Source organism: Aulonocara stuartgranti (genome assembly GCF_965226115.1).
Source record: "Aulonocara stuartgranti genome assembly, chromosome: 14".
Lineage (NCBI taxonomy): Eukaryota > Metazoa > Chordata > Actinopteri > Cichliformes > Cichlidae > Aulonocara > Aulonocara stuartgranti.
The window spans coordinates 34176927-34193506 of NC_138950.1; the positions used below are offsets into that span (position 1 = coordinate 34176927).

General features: G+C 41.2%; 1 protein-coding gene across 5 annotated transcripts in view; it reads right to left on the minus strand.

The window, feature by feature from the left end:
• The window catches only part of LOC309687349 (chloride channel protein 2-like), a 222624-nt gene that overhangs the window by 181504 nt on the left and 24540 nt on the right, over window positions 1-16580 (minus strand). The window contains exon 1 of one of the 5 annotated variants that reach the window (XR_014270720.1): window positions 6262-6732. The exons of 2 other annotated variants lie outside the window; for them this stretch is intronic. Coding sequence is in view for 2 of the 3 variants with exons in the window: in XM_082502250.1 (XP_082358376.1) it covers window positions 6262-6312 (51 nt within the window). In the remaining variant the exon portion in view is untranslated. Of the gene's footprint in view, window positions 1-6261; window positions 6733-16580 lie in introns of those variants that run through there. 2 more of the 5 variants (XM_082502250.1, XM_082502253.1) reach the window with 2 other exon arrangements.

Here is a 16580-nt window from a genome sequence, read left to right on the forward strand (position 1 = left end):
CTGCACAGGTTTTAAAACATAACTAATTTTTAACAACAAGCGCTCCAGCAGAGCAAACCTCTACCAAGACAGCTCAGTAAAAATTAGATGCAGGTAGCATAACAGAGGTTTACTTTGATTACACGAACATGTTGTAGGAGTTGGTCATGGATAATAGGTATTGATTTGGACATGAATAACTTGAGCTTATTATATAATATTACACTACAGTATATTTCTCACTAAGTAGGCAGCTCATTCTCTCTCTTGACAATACTTTCTTTGAGGATATAACACATCTTGGGGTCATCTTGAAAGAAAGACAAATGTGAAATGTAAAAGTGAGATCACTGAGTTCACGTGGACACAAAACAACATTGTGATATTTAGAATCCCCATAGATCATTCCCTATATGCCCATATGTCGTCAGTACAAACAATAGCAGTCAGAAATATAGTTTTAAATAGTTCTATATAGCATTATTCCTTTTACCTCTCCTTCAGGGTCAACAGCTTGATCTGAAGGTCAAAAGCCAAATGTTTCAAATAATATTTACATTTTTTTTTTATACTGTACACACTATATGGTGACAATACTTATCCTTAGTCAGGTACTTGAACCACCTCAACTGGCTCCTTTCAATGTGGAGGAGCAGCGGCTCTACTCTGAGCCCCTCCCAGATGGCTGAACTATCTCAACCCATCTCTAAGGGAGAGGCCAGCCACCCTTTGGAGGAAGCTCATTTCTGCCGCTTGTATCTGCGATCTCGTTCTTTCGGTCACTACCCACAGCTTGTGACCATAGGTGAGGGTAGGGACGTAGATCGACCGGTAAATTGACAGCTTCGCTTTTACACTCAGCTCCCTCTTCACCACAACAGACCAGTACAGCACAGCATCCTCATCCACAGCAATCCGTCTGTCGATCTCCCGCTGCCTTCTCCCATCTCTTGTGAACAAGACCCCAATAAACCCTACCTCTGCAAGCCTGCACACACACAGACACTATTACAGGCCAACACAGTTAAAAGGTATGTAGTGCAGCACCATAGCAAAATTCAAGGTTTCCTAATTGCTTTTGGCTAGAGAACTGTTCCTGTCATCTTATTACAGCCAGTTTCATACCACTCTTTGCAGTCAAGTGAATGTGCTTTGTGTTTTATATTTGTTATCCATTCTTTTTTCTTTTTTTAAATTGACATCACCTCGTTGAGAGTTTCTAATCAGCTCTGCTGAATCTCCCGTATTTGCCTAAGATCCGTTTTTGATCTCTTCTCTGATCCATATTTGTTAAGGACTCAAGAGGAGTAAGAAAGAAAAAGGTGTGGCACTAATCACGAGACACGCCTCAACACTAAAAACTGCCTCATCCTTTTAATCTAATGGCCTATCGAGCTTAACCTTTCCCTCCCGCCATCTCTGGGTGATTAATAATCAACACAACCCGGCCTGTGTGATCAATGTATCTTAGAACAAAGCGTAAGTCGCACAAACACATCCCAGCTTTTGTTTTACCTAAAAAGGCCCAGCCTCCATTTGTCCCGGCCTGTGAAGTGATTGCCAAATGCACCGTTACTATGTGTGGTTTCATCATTAACAGGTTTAAGAATTTTGCTTTTCTGAAACCATCCTCAAGAGCCCTCACACCAAGAGGCAAATCCATCACAACTGTTTGTGAAAGAGTAAATACAGGTGGACACATCAGTTTATGAAAGAGAAAAGAAACTAAATGCTTGATCTCTTGTGACAGAAAGAAAACTTGTTAGAGGCTTTTGAAGCTTATCTGCAGTTAGAGCCAGCTTAGGTTATGCAAACAGCCCTTTCTGCACACAGTCAAAAGCAGGGGGTCAAGTAGCTCTTGACCGGTCTGCAAAAAGAAAAAAGAAGAAGAAGAAAAAACTTCACCCACAAGGCATAATGAAGCAGAGAGAGATCCAGTGAAGGGAAATTTCCACTATGAATGCTGGGAAGCAAGCTTCAAACAAAAAATTACTACAGTGAGGCGACAGACGCAAGGTTACAAATGATTCTGTGTCACAGCAAGACAAATGGACACAACCCACAGAGCCACCCCACTAACACAGGGAAATATGGACTCGCAAATTATGAAGTCTCCATACTTTTTTAGCTGACACTTTCACTTCCTCATCGTTTTCAAAAAAGCCTTCGGTCAGTATAATAATGGAAGCACATTCCCAATCAGAAGACCTGCTGTCACAAAATACGCCTGCCCGTAACTTCCCTTCCAATGAAACAGTCTGACTGAAATAAGGTTCCAGCATTGCCTTTGTGTCATCCTGCATCACCATAGACGAGCGCAATCAGTGACCATCTTTAACTCTGTATTTGCATGTTGTCCTATCACTCATATCTGAATTACTGAACATGCACGCCCAACAACCACACTGATACGGGTTCTGGAATAGCTGGTCGTAAGCCTCCACACATACCATGTCACACTGCAATAGCAAGCCATCAAAGCCAGTGAGTGAGATAAAAGGGCAAAGGTGGTGATCAGCTGGCTGTCCACAATGTTAGGACTCTAACGTCTAACAATGTCACACCTTTATACACTACACAATTTACTCAGTCACTTAGTGGGGAAAGTTGCCCATTCAGTGGTGCCAATTCCACATTAAGAGATGCTGAAAACTTTCTTCAACACTAGAATATCAGGGTGAGAAGCAGCGTCTTCCAGTCAGACTTTACCAGAATCAGTACAGGAGTGTACCCGTCAAACATTTTAAAATAGGTCACGCTCCAATATGAACATCTTTGACACTCTACAGAAAATGTATCTTTAAAGTTTCCTGCTTTATATTAGTTTGTAGTCAATCCATCTCTGGACTCTTAGCCAGCGCTACCCTTAGCTTTCATAGCCTCTAAGCCAAGCCTCTGCTGATTTCATTATTTTCATCTAATAGTAAAAATACATGATCCAATGCGTAGACGTCTCATTGGTATGTGGACAGTGTCTTTTTTTGGACTAAAAAAGATAAATTAAAAAAAAGGGGAACGTTTTGATAAAAGCAGTGTTATTGGGAACATTTTTCTTTAGAAGAAGAAGAACTGTTTTTCATCTGTTTTTTCTGGCCCCTGATTGTTCTTTGAAGACTTCGCAATCTTGAAAAGCAGAAAAGTAGTAAATAGACAACATATCTGATAGCGTAGGGTTAAGGTTAGAAATATTTAAGTCTCAGGGGGTTCTTTTTTTTTTTTTAAATGAATAAATAACATGTTAGCATCTTGCAATTATCATAATGCAACATGATGGAATCTCTTGTTGTCACCAACTCCCTTTAAAACTCTAATTTAAACTCCAGATTGCAACAGAGACACTTTCCATTATGTCCTTTGTTCAGGGTTATTTTTGGAATCTTTATAGCTGCAGGAGATATTACAACACTTTCCGTAACTTTATTAGCATTCCTCGTGACGAGTAATCCAACTGTTTTAGCGCCTCCAAGAAGCTCGCGTGTCGTGTGCACTCCGTGTTTGGCACCAGTGTGATCGTTCTGTTAATTATTACGTGTTCACACAGTTTTGCAAATAAATTGGAGCAACGCCGACAAACAGGATTTCACTTTATTGCTTATGATAGCGGTCGCCACGGAAAATGTCATAAATATCAGCCTGTGACATCTGATAGGCTACTCACACCACTGTACAAGACCTATTAAAACCTTACGTTTGAGCTAAAAAAAAAAAAAATTAAAAAAAGCCTAACCCTTAAACTGCTATCAAACAGTTTTGTTACAACTTCTTGGAAGAAGAAGTCTTTAACATTTGCCAGTTATTTATTCTCTTGCTCATTTCAAAAATGATTTGCTAATGTTAACCTTGCAATTGACAGTTATGAAGGTCAAAAATATTACTTCTTGACTGAAGGTGTCATTTGCTGATAATTCGTGCAACAAAAGATGTGCGTATGCTTACGTAACTTTATACACTAGATTCACACCATGTACCATTCAAACACGCGCAAATGTAACTTTATGTTCTTGAAGAAACAGCCGAAAATCAGCTACACGCACAAACTGACGTGTTAGTCTGATGTTAGCCGACAATATGTTGAGGCTGCTTTTCTGCCAGTGTTTCTGTACAGCCAGCCTTTCAGCCTTCCTAACAGCCAAACTACACTGGCCTCTTTGAGCATCCACTGCCCACAACAAAACCCACACAACCACCACGACTGCCAATATTGCACAAAGACACCATGTTACTACAACCCACGGCGAGGGGATGGGGGCAGAGAGAGAACTCATTTATGATAAAAGAGGTTATTCGCACACTGGAGCTATTTTTATTTGATTCCATTTCACAATTTTTGTTCCTGTAACAATCTTCTATATGCTGTGAAGTAAGCCGAGATTAACAAAGGAAGTAGTCTGAACACGTTTTTTCTTCCTCCCTCTCTCTTTCCGAGAGCTGAAGGAACGGGCACGAGACCCTGCCAGGGTGACAGAGCGTCCAGTGCTGAATCAGCGGGTCGCAAGTTGTGTAATCTCACACACACACACACACACACACACACACACACACACACACACACACACACACACACACACACACACACACACACACACACACACACACACACACACACACACACACACACACTAGCAGAGGCAGGGTGGACAGAGCAGAGTGTGTGTGTGTGTGTTTGTGCAAGGAAACTTCAAGAAAAAAGAAACAGAGGCCCAAACAAGTGTTACAGTTGTGGCTCCTCTTAATTTAAAGCCTTAGTGCCGCTGAATGGATCCAGTTGGCCTATAAGACGAGTCTCTTCAAACAGCCAATTCTTTAGGCTTGACCAAAGTTTTGTTTTTGTCAGGAAAAGTGCACACGCACACGCGCACACGCACACGCGCACACACACGAGGGGGACTCTCAGCTTAAAGCCTGCCCTGTAACAATTCTGAGGGATGTGCTCAAATTTACCAATTAAAAGCCCTCACTTAGTCCTCTTATGGAGTGGGAACCTACAGGCCCTGATCTCTATTCATTTGAGGCCCTGTGGCATTAAAATGTGTGGGAGCCCCCTGCTGTTTAAATCAGGTCTAAACGCAGTCATCCAAAGCTGCATGAAGACTTTCTAGGACTTCTGACAACTGCTTGTGTAATGTGTAATAAAAAAAAAAAAAAAAAGCAAGATAAAGAAGATGGCCTACGATAACAATGGTGAGCCAGATGTGGGTGCTGCACGAGACACTTGCACAGCTGCCAGTTGCATCACAACCTGCTGTGTGCTGCACCCAAGCCGCTAACCAACGATGAATTGATCCATTGTCTGATGCTGGTGGTTGTATACACATCCAGTGCTCCTGACACTACCAGTAATCCCTATGACATGTGCATGTTTACCCAAACTATCTAACAGGCATTTAATTTATTCATCAAATGGCGCTTGCATTGTAGCAATTTAAATCTTGACAAAACGCTGTCCAGCAAGATTCATTTACTTATTGGCAGTCAGATATGCATTGCAAAATTTACATTTAGCTAATAAAGCATCTAATAGTACGGTTGCGTTCATCGGTTGGAAATGGATGCAGTACTGTTTGATGCAAACTGGTATAATTTGTATGCAGAATTAATAAACTCACTTACACATTAAAACTGCAATTAAGTAAGTAACCTTTTATATGGTATTATGACAATACAGACGACTCTTACGGCCAGATTGTTTTTTTAACAGTGGAGTTTGGCTGAACTCTTGCGTGGGTGTTATCGGCTGCTACCTATTGACAGAGCCAAATCCAGATGTTCGGACAAACACCTTTACTTCCAGAGCTACAGCGAAGCCGCAAGCCGGAGAAATTCAGTGTGTGGTGTTCACCAGTTTAGGAATTAGCTCATGTTAATTCACAAGAATACATGACTTGCAATTACGGAATTAAGGACACATTAGCCCGACACAGCAGGCTCCCGACACCGCAAACCTCGACCATTCACGTGAGAACACCCGGAGGTTGAACTTCGTTTAAAATGTGACAATTTATACTTAAAACTTGTGTTTTCTACCGCATACACACTCCACAAGAAATTTCCACAGTCACATAGGCACACCGTTGAATTCGGCACGTACATACTGCCCCACACTTCATTCATCTCTATTCCAGCTTTTGGCCACACTTGGCTCACACGTTGCTCTTTATCGTTGTCTCCAACAGTTTAACGAGCAAAAAGGGGCACACGGTGGCTTCTCCGCCAACCCAAGAGAAGTGGACGCACTGTCGAACAAGGGAACAAAGTTCAGAGTGGTGACAAGCGAAGACTTACAAGAGTTTGTTCATACTGCAGCGCCCGCTGATCTGACCCGTCTCCTGCCATGGTTCAGCTCGCGGTTTTCAGGTCGCCAAGTGAAAGGAAAAGCCGACAGCGCTATTGTGTTCTCACTGATTAAAGCATTAGATTTACTGTAGTTTCTGTTAAGGAGTTCACAAACGGAACTCCAAGTAAAGACTGTGAACTGGTTACAGTAAGTTCCTTCATTTTATAGCCTCAAGTTCTCAACAAGATAGAAGGCTGAGGCGGAGCTTTTGCTAGTTTAAGTGGGAGGTGTCAGTCAAGCCAGAAGGAACCTTTCGGTTGTTCATAGTTTTTCTTTTACCTTTAATCCTTTATTTTCTTTAGATAAAAATTAAAACCAAAACAAAACAGTCTAGTTTAGTATATATGCTTGTGTTGTTGTTGTTGTTGTGTATGTAATCAGGGAATTCATTAAAGGTTAAATAATATGAGTAATTAAAGCCTTCTGAGCTGGTCCAAGCTTCTTCAGGACCAAAAAACAAAGGACAATCAATCTAACCGTGTTCATAAGGAACGGTGCTGCAGTCATATGGTAGAGCTCCTAATGACTCCTCATCTCACAGCAAACATTTAGACTTATAACAGGAAATGCACAGGTTAAAGTGTGCCCCACTGTGTCTGAATGCACAATAACAGAGCCCTGGTACTGAACAAAATGTAACAATTTTTAATGTTAGAAATAGAAATGTCTGCATTTCGGTGGGGGGGACAAAGCTCTTTTGAGTTAAGCATTCAATTGTGCTCTGAAAAAATAACTCTGTGTAGGAATGCACAGTTTTATGCTCACAAATCACAATGGGCATTTTCAAAATTACTGAGGTTAAATCAGTGAATGACACAGGCAGCCTGAAACACAGTATGTGTGAAATGTTCTCTTTGGTGTCATATCTCTTTACTAAATAGTGAAATCTATATCTCATTGTAGCTATTTATTTCTGCATTAAGCTAGCTGCTACAAACACAATGCACCAGTGATAGGACAGGTGTTCTACAAGGAATACAATCTCTGAAATATCTCTGACACAGATGAATCCATCTTTTTTTTTTCTTTCTTTTTTTAAGTATGATTAATGCAAGTTTTTCCCTGACATGACCCAATCTTTAAAGGTTGCTTAAACCCTGATGTATCGCATCGCAGAGATGTCAGCTAAAGTTAAAACATTGTCAGGCTGTATTCTCATGTAATATGAACTGGAATCACATCGAGTCCAGAATTTGTACCTAATTCGCGTTACTGTTTAGCCTTTAGTTACAAGACCAGAGATGATGCAGTTTAGAAGCATTAGGTTAGGTAAAAATCTTCTATTAGGAAGTAAATAATTTTAAAAGTACATAGAAGTATGTAATCCTGGTTGGGGTGGACAACTACACTTAATGTTTTTGGTAAAATGCTACAACCTTGTGGTGAAAGTTTCCATTTAATATTGGTTTCCATTTAAATGTATTTGATAAGGTAGCTGAAAACCTCTGAAGATTGAGTTTGAGTTGTTGCCTTCCAGCCGCCGTTTTAGAGTACCTGTGAGGAAGACTAAAAGACTCCAGGTCTCTTTTATCCCCACTGCATCTTGTCTCCTCAATGGCAAATAACTGTTCTTGGACTTTTTAATCACTATTATTGTCATTATTATTTTATAGTATTGTTCTGTTTATTTATATCCTGCTGCTAAACTAATTTCCCCTTGTGGGACAATAAAGAAATTGAATTGAATTGAATATTTACTACAGTATTTGAGGCTTTAGTGAAGTATTATACCAGCTGACCTGTCAATACTGACCACCAACAAGCTACACTGTGTGAACTTCACAGGTAGTCCAGGTAGTCCATCTAACTCACAGGTGTCAAACTCCAGGCCTCGAGGGCCGGTGTCCTGCAGATTTTAAATGTGTCCTTGATCCAACACAGCTGATTCAAATGGCTAAATGACCTCCTCAACATCTCTTGAAGTTCTCCAGAGGCCTGGTAATGAACTGATCATTTGATTCAGGTGTGTTGACCCAGTGTGAGCTCTAAAACCTGCAGGACACCGGCCCTTGAGGCCTGGAGTTTGACACCCCTGATAACTGATGCATTTCAATCTGTTTTAAGGGATGAAAGATATGACATTTTCACAAAGCTACACTGCCAGCGAGAGTAAAATTTGGAGCAGTTCATTAAAATCTCTAAGATTATGTAATCTAATCCTTTTTCCATTTTCTGATGCCAGGAGGAAGTGTAATTTTATTTTGCCATTGTTTTATACATAATATTTACAGACACAGCACGCTACTTTATTCAAATCTAATAACATTCTGTATATTTTCTTAGTATTTGTTACTTGCTAGCACAAATGCTAACATGCTAAAGTAGAAAACTAAAATGGTTCATATTATAAAAAAGAAAAATTCCAAATGTTGCAAACATCAATATGTTACCAGTGCAGACATGTTTGCATGCTAGGATGCTAGAACTATAAAGCTGCATCAACACAAGGATGACAATGAGGGATTCGCTCATCATGGATCACTTTGAAGGTGATGGTTATCTCTATTGGACATTCCAGCCTGTGGCTACCCAGTTAATTTGCTGGCAGGTTATCTGTGAGTCACCGGTATCGTGCTCTCTCATCAGCAGTCGCTTCAAATACTTAATGTCTCAAAGTTTATCTTGGGACCTGCCAAATTTACATCGCCTTCTGTGTAGATGTAACCAATAGCACCACACCATTGGATTACCATTTTGAACCCACCAAGCTAGCCAACTTTGAGGGTTCAAATTACAGTTGACTTTTTCTTTTTCTTTTTTAAAACAATAAAACCAATTTTCTACCCCAATTCAGATTTATGTTTTATATTCCTTGGGGAGAGGAAACGTCTGTAACAGTTGTATGTTTTTTGTTTGTTTGTTTTTTTAATGTGGGAGATGTAATGAATGCTTGGAGACAGAGCATTTGGCTTTGGAGTAGATTCAAACCCAGCAATCACCTGCTTACCCCAGTGAGCAATAGCAGTGCCCAGGATGTTTGATTTTGCCTTTTTAGCTGGTGTTACCATGTTAGGATAAGAAAGCTTCTCTCAACAGATGGCACTCTCAAGCTGCGAGCTCATAAAATCCCCAGTCTGTCTAAACCTATAAGACAGGTTGCTTTCACAGTACTGACTACTAAATATTTCCTTGTTATTGTTTTCTTTAGGTGGTGAATCAGCTGAAGCACTAGGTATTTGTTGTTTGCGCTGCACAAGGAAGTGATCCATTTCTGCCTTCATTAACCATCTTGCCATCAGTCAGGGGCTTTAGAAATTAGCGAATTTTGTTTAATTGTATGCTATACAGCAACTGAGACTTAAACCCAATAGGAAAATGTTTTTCCAGTGAATAAATCTAGTAAAAAGTAACCTAGTGGCTTTTGTCAAAGACTTCCATACAATGTGACTTATTTTTTGCAGTCGCCCCCTTTTGGCAAATTCAGGCACTTCTACTAGGTTTCATTTTGTAGCACCAGAAACTACATCCATTATTATTATACAGTTTATAGAAGAATGATCATGTTTGCATTGTAATTTTGAGGATGTTAGCATTGTGATACTGGCATTTACTGTTTTTCCTCTGAGGTACAGACTCACAGAGTTTTGAGTCTGGCTGTAGATGTTCAGTCTTGTTAAGTAAGACACAAAGACACAATATCCCATTCTGCTTATTGTTTTGGAATAAGATACTCTAACATAAAAGAATCACATCTGAAAGATTATGCCTTGAAATAAAAGATAGAAAGTTACTGATCTGAGCCAAAACCACAGACAATCAGATCAATGCAGAGAAAGCTCACTCTCACTCGGTATCACTTGAACAAACCTTTTCATGTGCAGAGGTTAACCATTCTAAAGATATTAACTGCTATCTAGTCGAACAAAGATAACTCTTCCTGAGGTCAATAATGTGTTAGATTTAATTTGTCTTCAGAAACCTGATACTGAGAAACTCAGGTGTTTGATGTTCTTTTGCAGTGATGTGAAACAAATACTAGGAACCTATTCATAGCTGTCAGCGGGGAGTCCAACCTGATATGAAACTCTACAAAAATACACACTTGAGCTCACTGCTGTTGGACAGAAGAGGTTAATCATTAGAATAGCACTGCTTTGTGTGAATCTTGTTTGAAAGCGACAACCTTTGTAGATTCAGCTCCTATCTTGTGGAGCTGCTGTTTTTAAGGTTACGCAAGGGTTCACATTCTTGAAACTCATGACTCACAATGGAAAATGGCTGGAGGTATGTGATAAGCAGAAACACCAGCTGATCAACAGCAGTCATCCATCTATTTTCTACCACTTATCCAGATCTGGGCAGTGATGGCACAAAACATTTATTGAGGGATCTATCTTCCCTACTACATCCTCCATCTCTCTCCGTCTCTGGCCTCTGCCTGGTTCACTTGTTGTATTTGAGAGCGTCCAGAATACTTTCACAAAGCCATGGTTGTATATAGAGATTGAAAAAGAAAATCAACCCCTTGTGCAGTTAAATCTGTAGTTGTCATCCAAGGTGCATGTTTGTTAGTAAGAGCTGAAAGGAGTCACAGGTCTAAAAATGGTGACAACTGAAAAACAAAACTGGAGCCTTTAAAAATGCACGCCACGCACCAAAACGGTGGCTATGTCCCTATTTTGTTATATTAATCTGTTTTGAGGAGGGTTGGCTAAACTGTCATGAAATGTGGACTCTGACACAGATGGGTGAAATTGAAAGGTATTGTACGTTTAATGATTGCTTTTTAGTCCAAAGGAACAACATCCAGCCGGAAAGAAGTCAATGAGGCAGAATAAACTGAAACAGGGATAATAGGCAAACTCAAAACAAGAACAACAACAAACAAAGGATAACAAAAATAAAAGTGAGAATGGAAACTCACAGCGAAATTCCAAAAACTCCAAACACTGGGTCAAAGACCTAGGACCATGACATAAATGATGAGGCAGCTAGTCTGAAATAATTCGCACATTGTTCTTAAGGAGACCACAAAGTTTATCACAGTTTATTTTGTCATTAAAAGTCTACAAATTAAATATGTTACCCTCAAGAAGAGCAGTTTTTCTCTGATTACCATTATGCATCTTTCTCCAAATATTGCCCCTGTAGTACCTTGATGGAAATGCATTATTAAAACTTAGTGAAACTTGCTGATTTAAGTCACATTTTTCCAGTTCAGAGATTTTACTGCCATGTACAGGTATATCATTTTACACGGTACAAGATTTGGGGCTACGTCCAAATTCAGTCTAAACAGTGTATGTAGAATCTTGTCCAATGTCCATATTGTATCTGGCTATCACATATACATCTGAATAACTTTTCTTCATTTCTATTGTTGCTGACGAAAATGGAAATATAACTTTCAGTCTTTTATTGAGATATGTCTTTGAAAGATTTCAAGAATTCATCTTTCTTGTTTTTGCACTCTTTTTATTTGCCATTCTTCAACCACATTAAATAATAAAGCTGGCACTGCTGTTTCCGCTCTCTCTCTCAGTCTCTCTGTTTAGAACAACCTTATCTGAATATCCTCGTGTTCCTTTTACCTTAGTCTAAATCAGAGGTCGGCAACCTTTCTGATGATGAGTGCCATCTAAAAACGTCCTCAGCAGTCAATGTGCCATATGATTGCATTAGCAATATGGTAAATGGTAAATGGCCTGTATTTGTATAGCGCTTTACTAGTCCCTAAGGACCCCAAAGCGCTTTACATATCCAGTCATCCACCCATTCACACACACATTCACACACTGGTGATGGCAAGCTACATTGTAGCCACAGCCACCCTGGGGCGCACTGACAGAGGCGAGGCTGCCGGACACTGGCGCCACCGGGCCCTCTGACCACCACCAGTAGGCAACGGGTGAAGTGTCTTGCCCGAGGACACAACGACCGAGACTGTCCAAGCCGGGGCTCGAACCGGCAACCTTCAGATTACAAGACGAACTCCCAACTCTTGAGCCACGATCGCCCTTTAATGTTTAATAACGCTCTATATTAACAGTTACACACTATATAGAACAACTTTATAGAATTATATTTGTTCACATATGTTGGCAGCTATCAGTGAATTGTTATCAGCTATTTTGAAACAAAAAAATACATTTTTTATCCATAACAAGAACAGCAAATGAAATACAACAGAAAATGCAAATGCTATTTATGGTCTTCTCACAACAATGATAAGAAAAATAAACCGGGCCAATATGGCATGTTTGTTAATACAGAGATACACATGTTAATGTGATCTATCCTCTCCCACTCAGAGACACAGGTCTCCGAGTGTCCAGCATTCAGACGGCTACCTGAGGACACTCATGTGAGAGAAAATCTGCTCACACAGATATGTAGAGCCAAATACTGTCAATAAGGCCTTTGCAATGTTCTGAAGACAGTTAAACTTGTCAGGTAGTGATGTCCAGCAGGTGAAAATGCAAGCTCCATGAACACGCACGGCTATGGATTCCAGCTGCGTTCATAGTTCTGCAAACTTTGACCCCCACAGAGTCGAGGTTTTCACTTCAATCAGCTGCATTTTGATGTCACATTAATTGGCATTAACTCAGCCAGTTAATGCGAGACAAATCCAGCTGCTCATTAAAGCTTTCTGGTTTGATCAGAAAAGAAAACATTGGTCCATACGCCTGAAAGTCCTGAAAACACATTGTGAATTCTGTCTTGAGTCTACGGATGTATCCGTGTATTTCCACGGTGCTGATGCTGCGCTGAGCAGACAACTCCTAAAGCATTTGAAGTGTTGGAATGTGGAAATTTCAACATCGCTTGCAAAAACTGCCAGCTAGCAACGTCCCTCTCACCGGTAGGCTAAGTTATTTTTAGCCAATTACAAGTTGAATCTGGTAGTTGGGGTTGTTAGCTAAGATACCGTCATTAAGAAGCAGCACAACTAATGTGTGTATGTGAGCTAATTTGCGATGTGCACTGCTGGCCCGGCCATTTATTTTTTAATGCACCTTCTCAGATTAATTCACTGTGTGGCTCAAGAGTTGGGAGTTCGCCTTGTAATCGGAAGGTTGCCAGTTCGAGCCCCGGCTCGGACAGTCTCGGTCGTTGTGTCCTTGGGCAAGACACTTCACCTACCGCCTACTGGTGTTGGCCAGAAGGGCCCATGGCGCGATATGGCAGCCTCGCTTCTGTCAGTCTGCCCCAGGGCAGCTGTGGCTACAACTGTAGCTTTCCTCCACCTGTGTGTGTGTGTGTGTGTGTAAAGCCCTTTGGGGTCCCTAGGGGGGACTAGTAAAAGCACTATACAAATACAGGCCATTTACCATTTACCTGGGCAAGTTCACCCAACTGTCAGCACCACTTCGTCAGTTGCTTCACAAGGATGTGGTGTGGAGCTGAACTCAACACCACTCAGCAGGATGCTTTCAACAAACTTAAAGCGTGCCTCACCAGCCCACCAGTACTTCAATACTATGACATGCACAAAACAGTGATGCTTCCCAGCATGGTCTAGGAGCTGCATGCCTTCAGGACGACAAACCTGCAGCGTATGCATCAAGAACTTTAACTCCAACAGAGAGAAGGTACGCTCAGATAGAGAAGGAGTTACAAGCCAGTAGTGATTGAAACTGACCACCAGCCTTTGGTCACAATCCAAAACAAACCTTTCCACACAGTTCCAGCACGGCTACAGCGCATGATGATACGATTACAAAAGTTCAACTTGACTCTTGGAAACAAGAAAGGCAAACACCTTTCCATTGCAGACACACTCTCTTGCACACCAACGCTGGATGAGCAATCTCTAAAGGAAGTGGGGCGCGACTTCAAGGTAATGTCACTTCAGCTCGTCTCACGCCTACAAGAGCTTGCCAAACACACCTCGAAGGTCGCTACTCTACAGACACTTGCTTGTTACATCCAGCAGGGGTGGCCAAAACAAGTGAGTAGTGTACCTATAGAAATCAAACCATTCTTCAGCTACCACGATGAACTAATCATCGACAACAATGTCATTATGAAAGGCAACAGAGCCATCATTCCAGCATCACTACATGACACCTATCTACAGGAACTACACAAGGGACATCCAGGCATGGAGTCTACAAAAAGGAGAGCAAGGGACAGTGTGGTTGACAATAAACTCTGACATTGAGAACAAAGTCAAATCATGCAGCATTTGCAACAGTCTAAAGCCTCACCAACAAAAACAACCCCTGAAACCCCAAATTCCTGATCTTCCCTGGTCCATCACAGCCACAGACATATTCGAATGGGACAACTGCCACTACCTTGTGCTCGTGGATTTGTATTCTGGATGGTTTGAAATAGATAAACTTGAAAACCTAACATTTGCCTCAGTCATTAACAAACTTAAACGCCACTTCCCAGTACATGGGATACCACAGAAACTGTACTCAGACAATGGCACCCAGTTCACCAGCCAGACCTTTCGTGAGTTTGCCACACACTGGGGATTTGTACATGTCACAAGCAGCCCTGAGTTTCCTCAGTCAAATGGACTCAGTGAAAGAGCTGTCCGGAGTGCTAAAAGACTCCTTGAAACATCAAAAAGAGATGGAATTGATTTCTATTTGAACCAGCAAGCTGCTCAGTCCATTAACACCAAACCAGGTGGTGAGATTACAAACACAGAGAGGATATGACAAGATTGGAGTTGTAAGTAAGGTACCGGTATGTGCTGAACCTCGCTGTTATGTAGTTGAGTCGGATGGAAAGGAATACAGGCGCAAAGACAACATCTTCTGCCTGTGAGCGAGCCTCAACCGGAAAAGCTCGCTACAACACAAAATGAACTGGACACATCTCGACGAGCGGATGAAATTGAACCCAATAAAGCACAAACCAACAAACATGAAACAATTCAAGTTCAACTTGACCCACCACAACTTGGCACAAAACAGTCCGAACAAGTGATCACACCTACAAAATGCCAAGTACGCTCTGATGACAACTTGTACCGAACCAGATCTGGTAGAGTGTCTAAGCACAGTGATGCTGTATTTTCTGTTTTGAAATGTGTTTTCTCTCATGTTATGTTGTTGCATATTTGTTGCATTTATGACAATGATTACCGTGAATTTCATTTGACATTTGAACCTTTATTTTTTGTGTAATCCATAACCCGATAAGTTCTTCCATTACAGTGGTGTTGTTTGATTTGGGTTTGCCTAACAAGTGCAAAACTAAAAAAAAAAAAAAGAATGAAAAGGGGGATGTAGATAACAGTAATGTTATCCTTGTCTATACTGCCTGCCATTGCTGCTGTTACGGAGGTTTCCAGCGTATGTCGCTGTGGTTCTAACTTGCCTATGACAGTAATTCCTGTTACGAGTGTACGAACGTTCATGTTGGCTGCTAATAAACGGCTGGCATACAGTTACAGCGGACTGATGATTATAAGCAAACCTACAATGACCAAGGCAGTGTGATGGCTTGGGTGTGCATGGCTCACAGTGGCACTGGAACACTAGTGGGGTACACCTCTGGTGTACCCCAAGGCTCAGTTTTAGGCCCTCTTCTCTTTATAATATACATCCTCCCTCTAGGTACCATCTTCCGCAAATTTGATCTTCAGTTTCACTGTTTTGCTGATGACACCCAGTTATATCTCTCTTGCAAACCTGATTCCTCCCTCCCACCTTCTTCCCTTACAGAATGTCTATCCGAGTTAAAATCCTGGTTTACCTCTAATTTTCTAAAGCTCAATGAGGATAAAACTGAGATCCTCCTTATTGGCACCAAATCCAACCTTTTGAAGGCAAACCATTTCTCACTCACCATCGATAACTCCACAGTTCTCCCTTCTCCTCAGGTTAAGAGCCTTGGTGTCATCCTAGACAGTTCACTTTCTTATAAATCACACATCAATAACCTCACCCGTTCTGCCTACTTCCATCTACGTAACATTAACAGATTGCTTCCTTCTCTTTCCACCCAGTCTACGTCCATTCTTGTACATAGTCTTGTTACCTCCCGTATTGACTACTGCAATTCTCTTCTGCATGGTCTCCCCCAAAAATCCCTCCATAAGCTTCAACTGGTTCAGAACTCTGCTGCTCGCATTATCACCAGAACCCCCTCCTACCAGCACATCACCCCTGTTCTTCAGGAACTTCACTGGCTCCCTGTGAAATTCCGGATAATTTTCAAACTTCTTCTGCTCACCTTCAAGGCCCTTCATAACCTCGCTCCTTCTTACCTTTCTGACCTGTTAACCACCACTTGTTCTGCCCGTTCACTTCGTTCTTCTTCTTCTGTCCAGCTTACTGTACCTTCCTTCCGCCTCACCACC